We start from the raw sequence: 17,170 nt of genomic DNA, 5'->3' as shown, positions 1-17,170 counted from the left end.
TAATAGAGGAGGGTTCTTGGGGACAATTATCGCAGCCCTCATCCTGAATATTCATTCATATCTCGATTTCTTCAGCTCTTTCCTTGCTGTAAAACTGATAACGACTTCCCTTTTGCCCATATTCTATTACGGTCTACAAAGGTATTGTCTGCAAATTAACCAAAAAATAAAAAAGTTATTGTCTGCGTTACCCAATAAACAGCCCACCTCAGTGTCCTTATCATCTGTTCCCTGCCTCAATTCTTTATTCCCTGTGGAGATCTAATAATTGATTACTTAATTAGATCACAATCAAAATTTATGAAGCCGGCAATCTAGACTGTCGAGGTTAAAGCAACTTTCAACTTTGTCCGATAACCAATTGCCTTTACTAGACAAGAAGGACAATGGGAAAGTGACAAAACTACTACTGTTCTTTCGAGGATTTTCCAACTTCTCCTCAGTTGCTGTCTTGGATACCCCCTTTATAGTTTTGACAAACTATTCAAACCAAAGAACAAGGTTCGAGAAACAAGGACCACGGACCGAATTTGTGGTGATTGGTTTAAACTTGTCAATGCCCTTGATGGATTGCTTTGCTCTTAAACTGACTTTTCTTCAAGTTTAAATTTAGTGTTCTTGATTTTAAAATAAGTGCATCTTGGTTTCCCAAATTCACTCTATATCACTAATATGGACATTATACCCCTTTAATATTGTGTTTGTTTGGATGCGTATATTATATTATAAAAAGTGCTATAATATTATTTCAAAAAATCTTATGGTTCAAAGAGGATTGTCGTCATTCGGAAATTTAGTTATGGACAAAGATCATATAAAAGGTATAGTTAGTGAAGGGCGGAAATGCCACTGGTATAGTTAGTGAAGGTATAAATGCTGCTCGTCATTTGGTCCAGTGGTCATCACCCTTTTTGGTGATGCTGGAGGTCAGGAGTTCCATTCCTGACTCCCTCAAATTTGCCACAATATATGGCTGGTTTTAGTTGACTATCTCTCCTTACCCCTTCCCCCTAGATTAGGTTATAGGACATCTACGGTTGCAAATAAAAAAAAAATTAGTGAAGGGCGGAAATAATTTTATATTTCTTGGACTTTTTTGGTATCCCCAGCCAGTTAATTAATCGTAATTTTTTCTGGTGTACTATTCCTCAAGCCGCACAAATTACGGAACCCCGAGACAAAGTTTGAAGCCACAATTGGACACTTTCTGATATAATTCGGAAAATATCGCCCAGTGCAGCTATGCGGATTGGAAGGTCAGAGTCAACACCAGAGTCAACAGAATCTAACTTAAACTAAGGACTCGGAAGGAATGGGTCGAGTGGCGCCGAGAGTAAATGTAAGTAAAAAGTCTCGAGTTTCAGGCCTTTCACTTAATTTTAAAATAAAATTAAAAATAAAAGGACCCTATAACTTTCATCATACACCTTATACAATCAAAGCAATTCTATCAAGCTGAGAAAATAGAGACCTTTCTAACGTTTCCAATGGCCATGGATGGTCATTCTAGAGTCCACGGCCAAAACCAGAACCTCAGCCAAAATGGTAGTAGTATTCAAGAAACACATGATGTAACTGTGGTCATGGTTCCCCTTCCAGCACAAGGCCATCTCAACCAGCTTCTCCATCTCTCCTGCCTCATCTCCTCCTATGATATACCTGTTCATTATGTTGGCACGGCCTCTCACAACCGCCAGGCAAAGGTTCGCGTCCACGGTTGGGATCCTCTTGCCATTTCCAACATCCATTTCCATGAATTTTCCATCCCTTCTTATGAAACTCCTCCTCCCAACCCAAATGCCCCAACAAAATTTCCCACACAACTCTTCCCAGTGTTCAACACATCGATCAAACTCCGCGAGCCAGTTTACACACTTCTGCAACAACTTTCTGGCACAACAAGAAGATTGGTAGTTATTTATGACTCTCTGATGGCATATGTCATCCAGGATGTGGGTTTAATCCTGAACGCAGAGTCCTACTGCTTTCCAAGCACCTCAGCCTTGACTGTATACTCGATTGTCTGGGAACAAGAAGGGAAACCTGGACTATCCGAGCCTGAACTACTCGAAACACTCGAAGATCTTCCAACATGGGAAAGCTGCTTCCCCCAGGAGCTGACTGATTTTGCAAAATTGCAACAGGATTTTAAGCCAATTAGCTCTGGCTACCTGTTCAACAGTTGTAGAGCTATAGAGGGTCCTTACCTTGACCTCCATGTTAAATCCAAAATTACCGACTCTGACAAGCAATGGGCTATTGGACCCTTCAATCCAGTTGAGATGAATGGGCAGAAAAACTCGGAAAAGAGACACTATTGCCTGGATTGGCTGGACAAACAAGCGCCAAATTCGGTCATTTTCATTTCTTTTGGTTCAACAACTTCGGTGTCTGATGAAGAAGCCAAGGAGATCGCAACTGGATTAGATAAAAGTGGGCAAAAATTCATATGGGTACTGAGGGATGCAGATAAAGGAGACGTCTTCCAGGGAGAAGATAGGAGAGCTCAGCTGCCGGAAGGATTTGAAGAGAGAATTGAAGGAAGGGGAATTGTTGTGAGGGATTGGGCGCCCCAACTGGAGATTCTTGGACATTCATCAACAGGTGGATTCATGAGTCATTGCGGATGGAACTCGTGCATAGAAAGCATTAGCATGGGAGTACCCGTGGCAGCATGGCCTATGCATTCTGACCAGCCCCGAAACGCGTTACTACTGGAAAAGGTGCTCAAGATTGGTCTAAAGGTGAGGGATTGGTCGAAGCAGAATGAACTTGTGACATCCATTACTGTTGAAAATGCTGTGAGAAGATTGATGGATTCAGCTGAAGGAGAAGAGATGTGGCAAACGGCCAAACTATTGAGCAAAGCTGTGAAGGATTCTGTTATGGAAGGTGGTGTTAGTCGCTTGGAGATGGATTCTTTCATTGCTCATATTCGTAGGTAGACTCTTACTTCATCCAAATCGTTATCTTCAATCAGCAGGAATCCTGAGTAATAAAAATTGTAACTTGTTAAGTTAAATCAATTGCAATGAAATTTCTATTATACTGCCACTGATCAGCTTTCTAATAGTATTAATTTCGACTAATCAGACACTTTGCTCTTGTGATTCGACACTGTTCACTTGTTCAAAATCTTTGTAGTCCACCACATGATTCAAGGTAGGGCAAATTACACTTTATCCTCTGTAGTTTAGTGTTTTATTACATAACCTCTTGTGATTTCAAAATCTATACATAATCCCCTATGATTTCAAAATCTTTACATAACCCCTTTATAATTTGGATCAAAGTGTCAAAGTAATAAAATTTGTAATTCATGACGGAGTCAACTAAAATGTCAAAAATACCTCTATGTAAAGTTGAAAATTATTTATTAACCACATGGGGGTATGTATATATTTTGAAAACCACAAGAGGGTTATATTGTAAAGTATTAAATTATATGGGATTAGAGTGTCATGTATTTTATATTTATATGTTTTGATTATTTCAGCCATTTTTGTTTTTAAATAAGGGTAATTTCGATATTTTTATAGGTTTCGTTATGAATAATCATTTCCGTCATTTTGATACTTTAATCCAAATTATGAGAGGGTTGGTTATATATAACTTTTAAAGCTATAGAAGGATTAGATAAGACGTGGCTATACCACAAGGGAGCAAAGTGTATTTTGCCCTTCTCCTACTCCTACTTAGGTTGTTAGTTTGATGAACTTATTTTATTCCGTCATTATCTGGAAATTGTCATCCAACATGTCATGATGGAAGAAATGCAGTCTCTCAAAATCCACATGCATAATAGTCGTACAATTTGGTTTATTAAATTTAATAATGTTGTTTCATTGGAATATCTTAGCTACTAAGAGATACGATCCAACAACCACATATAGACTTTTATGTTGCCAACAGGAATTTGGCTTAAGAAGAGTCCTGAAAAAAAAAAAAGAAGATATGCTCATTGAACTTCGATTTTCAATAACCAGACAAATATGCATGGTAGTAGGACAAAGAGCTTTTCCTTTTTGCTCTCTATCATTCATGAAAAGGAAGCACCACAAAAACCAACCAAATTGCCATTTCTGGCACTACAAGTTTTTGAGAATTTCGGTCCACAACTTACTGAACATCTTAGGCAGTGGCAGAGCCACATTCAGACTACCCCTCAATTTTTTAGAAACTGTAAAATAATCTGTAAAAATTTAGAAATTTTAATATTGTCTTGCTCTTGCTCCTGAATTTTGATTGTAATCCTCCTAACCCTAAGATTGTCCTCCAAAAGTATTAAAATTTTTTACAACTACCCTCAATATTTACACAATGAAACATTGAACTAAAATATATAATAGGATGTTATCTTTTTCCTTTCTTATATAAGTTATTTAATTAATATTGAAAATTTTTTAATGTTCAATTACGTGAATTACAAGTGAACGTAATAGTTATTTAATAGTTCGATCATGTATAAAAAAAAATTCACTGACAACACGTATTAGAATTTAAATATTGTATTCTAATGCTTAATTTTAATTGCTATACCATTTTATACCATTAGAATAACCTGGCAAACGACAAATCATGAGCTATCACCTTGGTTATTGAACAAATTAGGGTGCTTGTATAATGAATAGATAGTGTTTTTAAAAATCTACAAATCAATACATTGTAAGTTTAAACTAATATTATTGTACACCTGAACAAAGATCCTGGCTCTGCCTCTATCTTTAGAAGTTAAAGCTGATAAATATCAAAATTTTGAGAAATGGGATTTTTAGAAAACAAACAGGCAATTAAAGTGATGAACATGCTCTTTGGGGATGAAAACAGAGCTTGGCATGATAGTCCGCTGGACATTTTGTCTTTGTCCGACCAAAAACAATCAAACCTAATTTATCCAGCAAAAATGTAATTTGGCGGTTTTCAATTCGTCAAAGAAACGTTACATCATTCAATCTTTATTGGATTCGAAATAAACAAGAAAAGTAATCTTTTTTCATGTTTTATTGTCCTTGTATGGCTAAGTCGTCTATTGCGGGCTTCCACTGACCAAGCAATTTCCAATCTTGAAGATATCATTCTAACGGAACTTTCTAAAAAAAACTACTTCCACAACCTTCTGGGCTTATTAGGTGCTTTGTCTTAAGATCAACGTTGAAAGAGGGATTAAAATATCTATTGCAGGAGTGGAATTCAACCAGAAATAATTGTCCAAACATATCATTCAAGGGGCAAAATGCCTATTAGTATAGTTTATGAGGTAAACTGCAACTGAATATATAGTTTGTGGGGGGTTTTTAGCATTTAACCCCTTTTTAAATTGATTGAAGAAGAATAGTCAGAATGAGTCCACTTTTCTTTGGGTTAAAAAACAGAAATTTTATTGACTTGCATTACAATCTAAGTCTGCTAGGTTATTCAAATGGAAAACACTATAGTCAACAGAATCTACATTAAACTAACAAGGACTTTTAGTGATATCTCAAGTTTGAAACCCCCGACTTAATTTTAAAAAAGGGCAAAATATAGAAAAATCCCTTGAGATTAAGCGAACATACAGAAAACCCCCTCTAATTTTAAAACATACACTCCGATATCTCTTTGTTTGAACTAATTTAAAAAACCTACGAAAATCATCTGAATTAACAATTGGGTTTTATCCCACCAACTGTTTATTTCGTTGGGTTTGGATTTTATCCCACCAACTGTTTATTGCTTATATATACTAGGATAATTGTGTCATTTCGTTCCCCTCCATTAGTTTTGATGATTTCCATTGTTATTTCAAATCATAAGAGGTCGAAATGTATGATTTGAAATCATAAGGGGCTTTATCATGGATTAACTTAACCACAAAGGACTTTTTTGTATTTTACCCTCTAAAAAAATTAAAAATAAAAGGACCCTATGGCTTTCATCATACACCTTATATAATCAAAGCAATTCTAACAAGCTGAGAAAATAGAGAGCTTTCTAACATTTCCAATTCCCAAACCTTTCCAATGGCCATAATTGAACATTCTACAGTTCACTGCCAAAACCAAAACCAAAGCCAAAATGGAAGTATTCAAGAAACTCATGAAGTAACTGTGGTCATGGTTCCCCTTCCAGCACAAGGCCATCTCAACCAGCTCCTCCATCTCTCCCGCCTCATCTCCTCCTATGATATACCCGTTCACTATGTTGGCACGGCCTCTCACAACCGCCAGGCAAAGGTTCGCGTCCACGGTTGGGATCCTCTTGCCACTTCCAACTTCCATTTCCACGAATTTTCCATCCCTTCTTATGAAACTCCTCCTCCCAACCCAAATGCCCCTACAAAATCTCCCACACAACTCATCCCAGCGTTCAACGCATCGATCAAACTCCGCGAGCCAGTTTACGCACTTCTGCAACAACTTTCTGGCACAACAAGAAGATTGGTCGTTATATATGACGATCTGATGCCATATGTCATCCAGGATGTGGGTTTAATCCTGAACGCAGAGGCCTACTGCTTTCAAAGCATCTCAGCCTTCACTGTCTACGCATTTGTTTGGGAGCAAGAAGGGAAACCTGGAATATCCGAGCCTGAACTACTCAAACCACTCGAAGATCTTCCAACACTTGAAAGCTGCTTCCCCCAGGAGCTGATGGACTTTGTAAAATTGCAACATGATAACAAGCCAATTACCTCTGGCTCCCTGTTCAATACTTGTAGAGCTATAGAGGGTCCATACCTTGACCTCCTTGCAAAATCCGGAATAACTGACTCGGACAAGCAATGGGCTATTGGTCCATTCAATCCAGTAGAGATGAATGAACAGAAAAACTTGAAGAAGAGACACTATTGCCTGGATTGGCTGGACAAACAAGCGCCAAACTCGGTCATTTTCATTTCCTTTGGTTCAACAACTTCAATATCAGATGAAGAAGCCGAGGAGATCGCAATTGGGCTAGACAAAAGCGGGCAAAAATTTATATGGGTACTGAGGGATGCAGACAAAGGAGATGTCTTCCAGGGAGAAGATAGGAGAGCTCAGTTGCCTGAAGGATTCGCAGAGAGAACTGAAGGAAGAGGAATAGTTGTGAGGGATTGGGCCCCCCAACTGGAGATTCTTGGACATTCATCAACAGGTGGATTCATGAGCCATTGCGGATGGAACTCGTGCATAGAAAGCATTAGCATGGGAGTACCCGTGGCAGCATGGCCTATGCATTCTGACCAGCCCAGAAACGCGATACTACTGGAAAAGGTGCTCAAGATTGGTCTAATAATAAGGGATTGGTCAAAGCAGAATGAACTTGTGACATCCATTACTGTTGAAAATGCTGTGAGAAGATTGATGGATTCAGCTGAAGGAGAAGAGATGAGGCAAAGAGCCAGAGAATTGAGCAAAGCTGTCAAAGGCTCTGTTATGGAAGGTGGTGTTAGTCGCTTGGAGATGGATTCTTTCATTGCTCATATCCGTAGGTAGACTTTCAGCTCATCCAAATCATTAGGTTCTTCAATCAGCAGGAATTCTGAGTAATAAAATTGTAACTTATTAAGTCAATTGCAATGAAATTTTCAGTAAAACTGCGGCTGACCAGCTTCCTAATAGTATTAATTTCGATTAATGAGACACTTAGCTCTTCTTATTCGATACTCCACATGATTCAAAATATAAAGAAACAGCAAGCATCATCAGTCCTAGGTAGAAGCACTTTAATGTTTGTGTCTTGGCCTTCTCCTAGTCCTACGTAAGTTGTTAATTTGATGAACTTATTTTATTCCGTCATTATCTTTAATGCTGATTTTGGGAAAACATTGTGAAAAATATTTATTTTTTAAATTGGTTGAAGAAGAATAGTCAGAATGAGTCGACTTTTCTTTGGGTAAAAAAACAGAAAAATGGGCCCATCTGGTTATCGTTGAATCTGGGGGACGTACAATTGTATTGAATCCGATTCCTCGATTACTATATTTGTTATAATATTTGGTATACAATCACATTATATCATTATATCGAATATATATATATATATATATATATATATATACATATATATTATTCATGTATATTAATATTTTTAAGAAATACAACGATGTAGCGTATTGTGCTCCAAAAAAATATAAAACAACTGCATAGAGCTGTGAACTTGATAACATACAGTTCAGGTATCATTCCTCTATGTTGAGGTGAGCTGTGAACTTGATAACATACAGTTCTGATCGAGCAAAGCCACAAAAATTGGTCCCGCAATATTTAGTTCGTGAAGATTGGACCATAAATTTTATCATGAAAAGTCAGATGGATTTAGGGTGTTAAAAACGAGATTAGAAAAAAGGATCTCGTGAGAATTTGTTATTCCTATAGGTTATTGAATCGAAGCAAGATAAATAGAGATTTAATCAATGATAAAACTATAGAATTGTGAATGGTTGTCCTAAAGCTCAAAATATATTAGTATGGCAAGGAGTGATGGGAAAAAATGTTTAAAATTAAGTGGTTTAAGTGAAATTCGGGTAGGGGTTTCAGCTAGTCGCTCATCAGAAGAAAAAGTTGTTCTTAAAAGCTATGCTCATGTTAATGAGTGAGAAATTGCACATGAGATTTTATTTTCATTCTCAAGTGTCTCACATGTTCAAGGACGATATTTGATTGAAGAAAAGTCAAATTCGGGCAATTTACAGTGACGAGTCTATACTTTTGTTTGCTGTGGTAGATAAGTTTTGCTGAAGACAATTTATTAGAAGTACTGGCATTGACTTTGATGTGGTTGAAAGTTTAATTTACCTTTTTCTATGTATAAGGTGATAAAGGATGGAAGTTTTTTTTTTTTTTTTTTTCCCTTTTAAGGGTAAGAGGTGAAGAATTTATGACTATGAAAGAGGAAAGTGCCGCTCTGTTTGGATTGCTTGTTTTTAAAAAACAAAATTTTTAAATATAATATTATAATAATATACAAATATATAAAATTCAAAAAAAAATCTCAAAATTTTTTTTTATATACACTAATATCATAAAATTTTTCAAAAACACACTCAAAAATAGTTAATTCAAACAGAAATACACGCTCATTCAACTAGCAACTTTTTTCTCTTTTGATCTTTGAGAGATGTTGTAAGCCTGCCTACCCTTGGCGCTTTCATGGACAATCCAATGGCACACACCCCTATCCTATTATTAAATTTTCACTCTTTAATGGTTTCGAAATTTAACTTGAAAAAAGTTAAACCACTTGCGAGAGAATTCAACTAAGTGACAAAATACAAGAGATCATGAGTTTAAAGTCACTCTACTTTTCTTTTATACGCTTCCCAAATTACTTACGTTCCTTTTATCCACTGAATCTACTATCTTATCCTATTCTTCACTCGTAATAACAAGATTTTACAAAACAGAAGAAAGTGGAAAAGCCAAATTACATTTCGAAATTCGAACAGTTATTTTTTTCTTTTACACCCGCCACTCATATCGAGAAGATTCCATCAATTTATGACACACATTTGGGGAGGGCCTACTACAACATTGTCACTTTCGCATTTTTCTCCCTTGTCCCACAATAATGGATTGAGTACGGGGCTCATTTTCGTCAAACCGCACAAGACTTGGATGAATTGGAAAATGTTGCCCCGCAACATTATTACACATCCGAAGAGTTACCAGCCACAGATTCTAACTCCGATTAATGACCCTAGCTTCCATCAATTCTTACAGGACCAAACGAGCAAATCAATTCTAACGAGCTGACAAAATAAAAGAGCTTTCCAAAATTTCCCAGTTCCAATTATCTTTCCAATGGCCATGGATGATCATTCAAGAGTTCAAAGCCAATACCAAAGGCCAGTTGGTATTATTCGAGAAACCCATGAAGTGACTGTGGTCATAGTTCCCCTTCCAGCACAGGGCCATCTCAACCAGCTCCTCCATCTCTCCCGCCTCATCTCCTCCTATGATATACCTGTTCACTATGTCGGCACGGCCTCTCACATCCGCCAGGCAAAGGTTCGCGTCCACGGTTGGGATCCTCTTGCCATTTCCAACATCCATTTCCATGAATTTTCCATCCCTTCTTATGAAACTCCTCCTCCCAACCCAAATGCCCCAACAAAATTTCCCACACAACTCATCCCAGTGTTCAACACATCGATCAAACTCCGCGAGCCAGTTTACGCACTTCTGCAACAACTTTCTGGCACATCAAGAAGATTGGTAGTTATTTATGACTCTCTGATGGCATATGTCATCCAGGATGTGGGTTTAATCCCGAACGCAGAGTCCTACTGCTCTCCAGGCACCTCAGCCTTCACTATATACTCGTTTGTCTGGGAACAAGAAGGGAAACCTGGACTATCCGAGCCTGAACTACTCGAACCACTCGATGATCTTCCAACATGGGAAAGCTGCTTCCCCCAGGAGCTGACTGACTTTGCAAAATTGCAACAGGATTTTAAGCCAATTAGCTCCGGCTACCTGTTCAACAGTTGTAGAGCTATAGAGGGTCCATACCTTGACCTCCATGTTAAATCCAAAATAACCGACTCTGACAAGCAATGGGCTATTGGACCCTTCAATCCAGTTGAGATGAATGGGCAGAGAAACTCGGAAAAGAGACACTATTGCCTGGATTGGCTGGACAAACAAGCGCCAGATTCGGTCATTTTCATTTCTTTTGGTTCAACAACTTCGGTGTCTGATGAAGAAGCCAAGGAGATTGCAACTGGATTAGATAAAAGTGGGCAAAAATTCATATGGGTACTGAGGGATGCAGATAAAGGAGACGTCTTCCAGGGAGAAGATAGGAGGGCTCAGCTGCCAGAAGGATTTGAAGAGAGAATTGAAAGAAGGGGAATTGTTGTGAGGGATTGGGCGCCCCAACTGGAGATTCTTGGACATTCATCAACAGGTGGATTCATGAGTCATTGCGGATGGAACTCGTGCATAGAAAGCATTAGCATGGGAGTACCCGTGGCAGCATGGCCTATGCATTCTGACCAGCCCCGAAACGCGATACTACTGGAAAAGGTGCTCAAGATTGGTCTAAAGGTAAGGGATTGGTCGAAGCAGAATGAACTTGTGACATCCATAACTGTTGAAAATGCTGTGAGAAGATTGATGGATTCAGCTGAAGGAGAAGAGATGAGGCAAAGAGCCAGAGAATTGAGCAAAGCTGTCAAGGGATCTGTTATGGAAGGTGGTCTAAGTCGCTTGGAGATGGATTCTTTCATTGCTCATATTCGTAGGTAGATTTCAGTTCATCCAAATCATTAGGTTCTTCAATCAGCAGGAATTCTGAGTAATAAAAATTGTAACTTATTAAGTTAAATCCATTGCAATGAAATTTTCAGTAAACTGCAGCTGACCAGCTTTCTAATAGTACTAATTTCGATTAATCAGACACTTGGCTCTTCCTATTCCATGATCCTCACTTGTTCACCGCATGATTCAAAATATAAAGAAACACAAAACATCATCAGTCCTAGGTAGAAGGCACTTTAATGTTTGTGTTTTGGCCTTCTCCTAGTCCTACGTACGTTGTTAATTTGATGAACTTATTTTATTCCGTCATTATCTGGAAATTGTCATCCAACCGGTCAGGATGGACGAAATGCAGTCTTTACAAAACCACATGCATCTAGTGGTCGGACAATTTGGTTTATTAAATTTAAAAATGTTGTTTCATTGTAATTTCCTAGCTATTAAAAGATATAAATCCTATAACCTCATGAAGACTTTGATGTAGCCAAAAGGAATTTGGCTCTCTATCATTCATGAAATGAAGTACCCCAAAAACCAACCAATTTGCCTTTTTCTTACGCTGCAAGTTCTTAAGACTTTCGGCCTTCAACTTCTCGACATCTTTAGCCGGTGGCAGAGCCACATGCAGTCTGACCACTCCCTCAATAGAAACTGTAAAATAATCTGTAAAAAATTTAAAATTTTTTGTCTCACTCTTGCTCCTTGTGAATTTTGATAGTATTCCTTCTAACCCTCAGACTGTGCCCCAAAAGTATTAAAATTTTTAAAACTACCTTCAATATTTCCACAATGAAACATTGAACTAAAATATATGATAGGATGTTAGCTTTTTCCTTTCTTACATATGCTATTTACTTAATATTGAACTTTTCTTAATGTTAAATCACATGAATTACAAGTGAACCAAGTATTCATTTCATGGTTCGATTGCATACAAAATATTCACTTTCTAGACGTATTAGAATTTAAATATTGTATTCTAATGCTTAATTTTAATTACTATACCATTTTATACGATTAGAATAACCTAGCAAACGAAAAAAAATCACGAGCTATTGATTTTTTGTTCAATTTTTGTAACATTGGTTATTGAACAAATTAGCGTGCTTGTATAATGAATATACAATGTTCTAAAAATCTACAAATCAATACATTGTAAGTTTAAACCTAACCAAAGATCCTGCCTCTGCCACTGTCTTTAGAAGTTAAAGCTGATAAATATCAAAATTTTGAGAAATGGCAATCTTAGAAAACAAACAGGCAATTAAAGTGATGAACATGCTCTTTGGAGATGAAAACAGAGCTTGGCACGATAGTCCGCTGGACGTTTTGTCTTTTTCCAACCAAAAATAATCAAACCTAATTCATCCAGCATAAATGTAATCTACCAGTTTTCAATTCATCAAAGAAATGTTACATCATTCAATCTTTGTTGGATACGAAATAAACAATAAAAGTAATATTTTTTTCATGTTTTCTTGTCATTGCATGGCTAGTCGTATATTGCGGGCTTCCACTGACAAAGCAATTTCCAATCTTGAAGATATCATTGTGACGGAACTTACTAAAAAAAACTACTTCCACAACCTTCTGGATAATGTTAAGGGACTAAAAAATAATGTTAAGGGTAAAATTGATAGTAGCATCAAACGTTGAGGGAGTAAAGTGATAATAATCCGTAACATTATTACACATCCGAAGAGTTACCAGCAACAGTTCCAACTCCGATTAACGACTCTCCCCAGCTTCCATCTTACACCTTATAAGAGCAAACGACCAAAGCAATTCTAACAAGCTGACAAAATAAAAGAGCTTTCCAAAATTTCCAGTTCCAAAATCTTTCCAATGGCCATGGATGATCATTCAAGAGTCCAAAGCCCAGTTGGTATTATTCGAGAAACTCATGAAGTGACTGTGGTCATGGTTCCCCTTCCAGCACAGGGCCATCTCAACCAGCTCCTCCATCTCTCCCGCCTCATCTCCGCCTATGATATACCTGTTCACTATGTTGGCACGGCCTCTCACAACCGCCAGGCAAAGGTTCGTGTCCACGGTTGGGATCCTCTTGCCATTTCCAACATCCATTTCCATGAATTGTCCATCCCTTCTTATGAAACTCCTCCTCCGGATCCAAACGCCCCAACAAAATATCCCATACAACTCATCCCAGCATTCAACGCATCGATCAAACTCCGTGAGCCAGTTTACGCACTTCTGCAACAACTTTCTTGCACAACAAGAAGATTGGTAGTTATTTATGACTTTCTGATGCCATATGTCATCCAGGATGTGCGTTTAATCCCGAACGCAGAGTCCTACTGCTTTCCAAGCTCCTCAGCCTTCACTATATACTCGTTTTTTGGGGAACCAGAAGGGAAACCTGAACTATCCCAGCCTGAACTACTCGAACCACTCGAAGATCTTCCAACATGGGAAAGTTGCTTCCCCCAAGAGCTGACTGACTTTGTAAAATTTCAAAATGATTTTAAGCCAATTAGCTCTGGCTACCTGTTCAACACTTGTAGAGCTATAGAGGGTCCATACCTTGACCTCCATGTTAAATCCAAAATAACCGATTCAGACAAGCAATGGGCTATTGGACCCTTCAATCCAGTTGAGATGAATGGGCAGAAAAACTCGGAAAAGAGACACTATTGCCTGAATTGGCTGGACAAACAAGCGCCAGATTCGGTCATTTTCATTTCTTTTGGTTCAACAACTTCGGTGTCTGATGAAGAAGCCAAGGAGATTGCAACTGGATTAGATAAAAGTGGGCAAAATTTCATATGGGTACTGAGGGATGCAGATAAAGGAGACGTCTTCCAGGGAGAAGATAGGAGAGTTCAGCTGCCAGAAGGATTTGAAGAGAGAATTGAAGGAAGGGGAATTGTTGTGAGGGATTGGGCGCCCCAACTGGAGATTCTTGGACATTCATCAACAGGTGGATTCATGAGTCATTGCGGATGGAACTCGTGCATAGAAAGCATTAGCATGGGAGTACCCGTGGCAGCATGGCCTATGCATTCTGACCAGCCCAGAAACGCGATACTACTGGAAAAGGTGCTCAAGATTGGTCTAATAATAAGGGATTGGTCGAAGCAGAATGAACTTGTGACATCCATAACTGTTGAAAATGCTGTGAGAAGATTGATGGATTCAGCTGAAGGAGAAGAGATGAGGCAAAGAGCCAGAGAATTGAGCAAAGCTGTCAAGGGATCTGTTATGGAAGGTGGTCTAAGTCGCTTGGAGATGGATTCTTTCATTGCTCATATTCGTAGGTAGATTTCAGTTCATCCAAATCATTAGGTTCTTCAATCAGCAGGAATTCTGAGTAATAAAAATTGTAACTTATTAAGTTAAATCAATTGCAATGAGATTTTCATTATAGTGCAGCTGATCAGCTTTCTAATAGTATTAATTTCGATTAATCAGACACCTGGCTCTCCTGATTCCATAGTCCTCACTTGTTCAAAGTCTGTGTAGTCACCATATGATTTGAGTCAAAGTATAAAGAAAAATAAAACATCAGTCCTAGGTAGAAGCACTTCAATGTTTGTTTTTTGGTCTTCTCCTAGTCCTAGGTACAGATTCGTTGTTATTAATTTGATGAATTTATTTTATTCCGTCATTATCAGGAAAATGTCATCCAACAGGTCAGCATTGAAGAAATGCAGCAGTCTTTCAAAAACCACCAGCGTCTAATCGACATGCAATTTGGTTTCTTTGTAATTTCCTAGCTACTAAAAGACATAAATCCTATAATCACATGCTGACTTTTATGTTCCCGAAAGGAATTTGGCATCTTTAGGGGGAAAAAAAAGGAAGAAATGCTCATAGAATTTTGATTTTCATTAACTGGACAAAGTAGTAAGACAAGAAGCTTTTCGTTTTTGCTGTAAATTGGCCGGGCCATGTGAGCTCTCTATCATTCATGAAAAGGAAGTATCCCAAAAAGCAACCAAATTGCCTTTTCTGACGCTACAAGTTTTTGAGGATTTCGGTCCACAACTTCTCAACATCTCTAGACAGGGGCAGAGCCAAATTCAGACCACCCCCTCAATTTTTTAGAAACTGTGAAGTAATCTGTAAAAATTTTAGAAATTATAATACTGTCTCACCCCTCCTCGTCCTGAATTTTGATAGTAATTCCTCTAACCCTGTGATAAAATATTGAAATTTCTTGCAACTATCCTCAATATCTCCACAATGGAACATTGAACTAAAACATACAATAGGATGTTATCTTTTCCTTTCTTTTAAATGTTAGTTACTCAATATTGAACTTTTTTGTTGAATTATGAGTGAACGTAATAGTCATTTAATAGTTCGGTCGTGTACAAAATATTCACTTACTTCACATATTAGAACTTAGATATTGTATTCTAATGCCTAATGCCTAAGAAGAGTAGTCAGAATGAGTCCACTTTCTTTGGGTAGAAAAAACAGAAAAATGGGTACATATGTTTATATATCATAATTGAATATGGGCAGGCACAGTTGTATTGTATCCTATTCTTTGATCATTGTATTTGTCGTAACATTTGATGTAAAATCATGTTACACTATTGTATCAAATGTATATGAAATATTTTATTTACGTACACTAAATTTTTACAAATACAATAATATAACATAAGCACAACAACCATATAGGATCAGACAAAAGCACAACCGCAACAATCCCAATCCTGTTATCATTCAGTCTACGTAGAGGTGTACCTGATAACATAAAGTTCTTCTTTTAAGCGTTGCCAATTTTAATCACTTGCTGTAAATGCAATAGGTTTCAGGTATTGATGCCAATTCAAATAAAAAGCCTGAACAACTACTGGAGGGTGGGCTCAGAACTTCTGTTTTGTTTACATATATCTTATGCGTGCTTTGCACGTTGAGGTCTCAACCAAGTTCCTTAATAATTTTTCACTCCACGCGCATGTTTATATAAACTTTTCAAACACATGAATACTGAACAAGTGGGCTCAAAGAGCTGACTTAACTTGATTATTGGGGGACCTTTTTATTCTGACAACGATAACAATTATATAATCTATTCTATTCTAATTTACAGGGAGGGGGAAGCCTAAGAAAGCTTGTGTGTTAGGAGCTAGTACGTATGCAAATCTGACTAGACCAAAAGGGTGCTATGGCATCACCCTTGAATTTTTTTTAGCTGCAGGTGGGGGCTTCAAGGAAGGACTTAAGGCCCCTCTGGTGGCCACTGAGCTAAGCAAAAGGGTAAAAGAGTGAAATTGAATAAAAAGTCTTTACTATTTTTAGCAAGTGACAAATATTTGGAGATATCTCAAAATAAAAAATATGACACTTTCAATGGGATAGATGGATTATATCATGTTATAATTTTCACTTAATACAAGATCCAAATTACTTTTTTCAACTACATACCCATTATCAAACATGATCAATAACAAATAATCCAAAATTTTACAACCAAAATATTACATAGAACAAACTTTAACATCATAAATGTTCTTATCAACATATTAAAGTTAGTTGTTGAGAATTTTATGGTAATAATGTTCATTCTTTGTAATATTTTGGTTACAAATTTTTTTAATTATTTGTTGTTGATCATATTTGACAATGAGTTTATAATTGAAATTATCAATTTAGATGTTACATTAACTAAAATATATAGAATGATATACTATTTTTTAATACCATATGTGATTTAATCTCTGATGATAAATAGCAAATTCTAATATTTTTTTAATGTTTTGGCGGGTATTAGATTAATTAAATAATTTATTAGATGAGGAGCAATGGTGAAATCATATTATTTTCTCTCTCCTAATATTACTTTTTAATTATTGGTTGGACCTAAATGTTATAAGTTAATAGATCTCAAAGGAGATTAGTGTAATTTTTAAAACTTATAGAGAGACTAGTGAAATAGTCAGAAACTCCAGGGGAGGTTTTTGGAATTATCC

The 17,170-nt window shown here is 37.2% G+C and overlaps 4 protein-coding genes across 5 annotated transcripts; all 4 read left to right on the top strand.

Annotated features, from left to right (window-relative positions):
* Positions 1-1,419: 1,419 nt before the first annotated feature.
* Positions 1,420-3,054, top strand: LOC113691842 (zeatin O-glucosyltransferase-like). Its single transcript, XM_027210164.2, has one exon. The coding sequence runs from the start codon at positions 1,488-1,490 to the stop codon at positions 2,943-2,945; it is 1,458 nt and encodes a 485-aa protein (XP_027065965.1). The 5' UTR covers positions 1,420-1,487; the 3' UTR covers positions 2,946-3,054.
* Positions 3,055-5,933: 2,879 nt separating this feature from the next.
* On the top strand, positions 5,934-7,555 carry LOC113692011 (zeatin O-glucosyltransferase-like). The gene has a single exon (XM_027210343.2). The coding sequence runs from the start codon at positions 6,000-6,002 to the stop codon at positions 7,452-7,454; it is 1,455 nt and encodes a 484-aa protein (XP_027066144.1). The 5' UTR covers positions 5,934-5,999; the 3' UTR covers positions 7,455-7,555.
* A 1,934-nt stretch (positions 7,556-9,489) lies between these two features.
* On the top strand, positions 9,490-11,320 carry LOC113691695 (zeatin O-glucosyltransferase-like). Its single transcript, XM_027209959.2, has one exon. It carries the CDS (start codon positions 9,762-9,764, stop codon positions 11,208-11,210), a length of 1,449 nt encoding a protein of 482 aa, XP_027065760.1. The 5' UTR covers positions 9,490-9,761; the 3' UTR covers positions 11,211-11,320.
* Positions 11,321-12,832: 1,512 nt separating this feature from the next.
* LOC113691938 (zeatin O-glucosyltransferase-like) lies at positions 12,833-15,012 on the top strand. Of its 2 annotated transcripts, XM_027210263.2 has the most exons (2): positions 12,833-14,500; positions 14,858-15,012. In XM_027210263.2, exons 1-2 carry the CDS (start codon positions 13,068-13,070, stop codon positions 14,922-14,924), a joined length of 1,500 nt encoding a protein of 499 aa, XP_027066064.2. In that variant the 5' UTR covers positions 12,833-13,067; the 3' UTR covers positions 14,925-15,012. The 2 variants fall into 2 exon arrangements, with proteins under 2 accessions (XP_027066064.2, XP_071909272.1); XM_072053171.1 differs by lacking the exon at positions 14,858-15,012 and having other exon boundaries at positions 12,833-14,614.
* Positions 15,013-17,170: the final 2,158 nt, after the last annotated feature.

The sequence above is a fragment of the Coffea arabica genome, chromosome 6c (genome assembly GCF_036785885.1).
Source record: "Coffea arabica cultivar ET-39 chromosome 6c, Coffea Arabica ET-39 HiFi, whole genome shotgun sequence".
NCBI lineage: Eukaryota > Viridiplantae > Streptophyta > Magnoliopsida > Gentianales > Rubiaceae > Coffea > Coffea arabica.
This window is presented reverse-complemented; position numbering and strand designations above follow the sequence as displayed.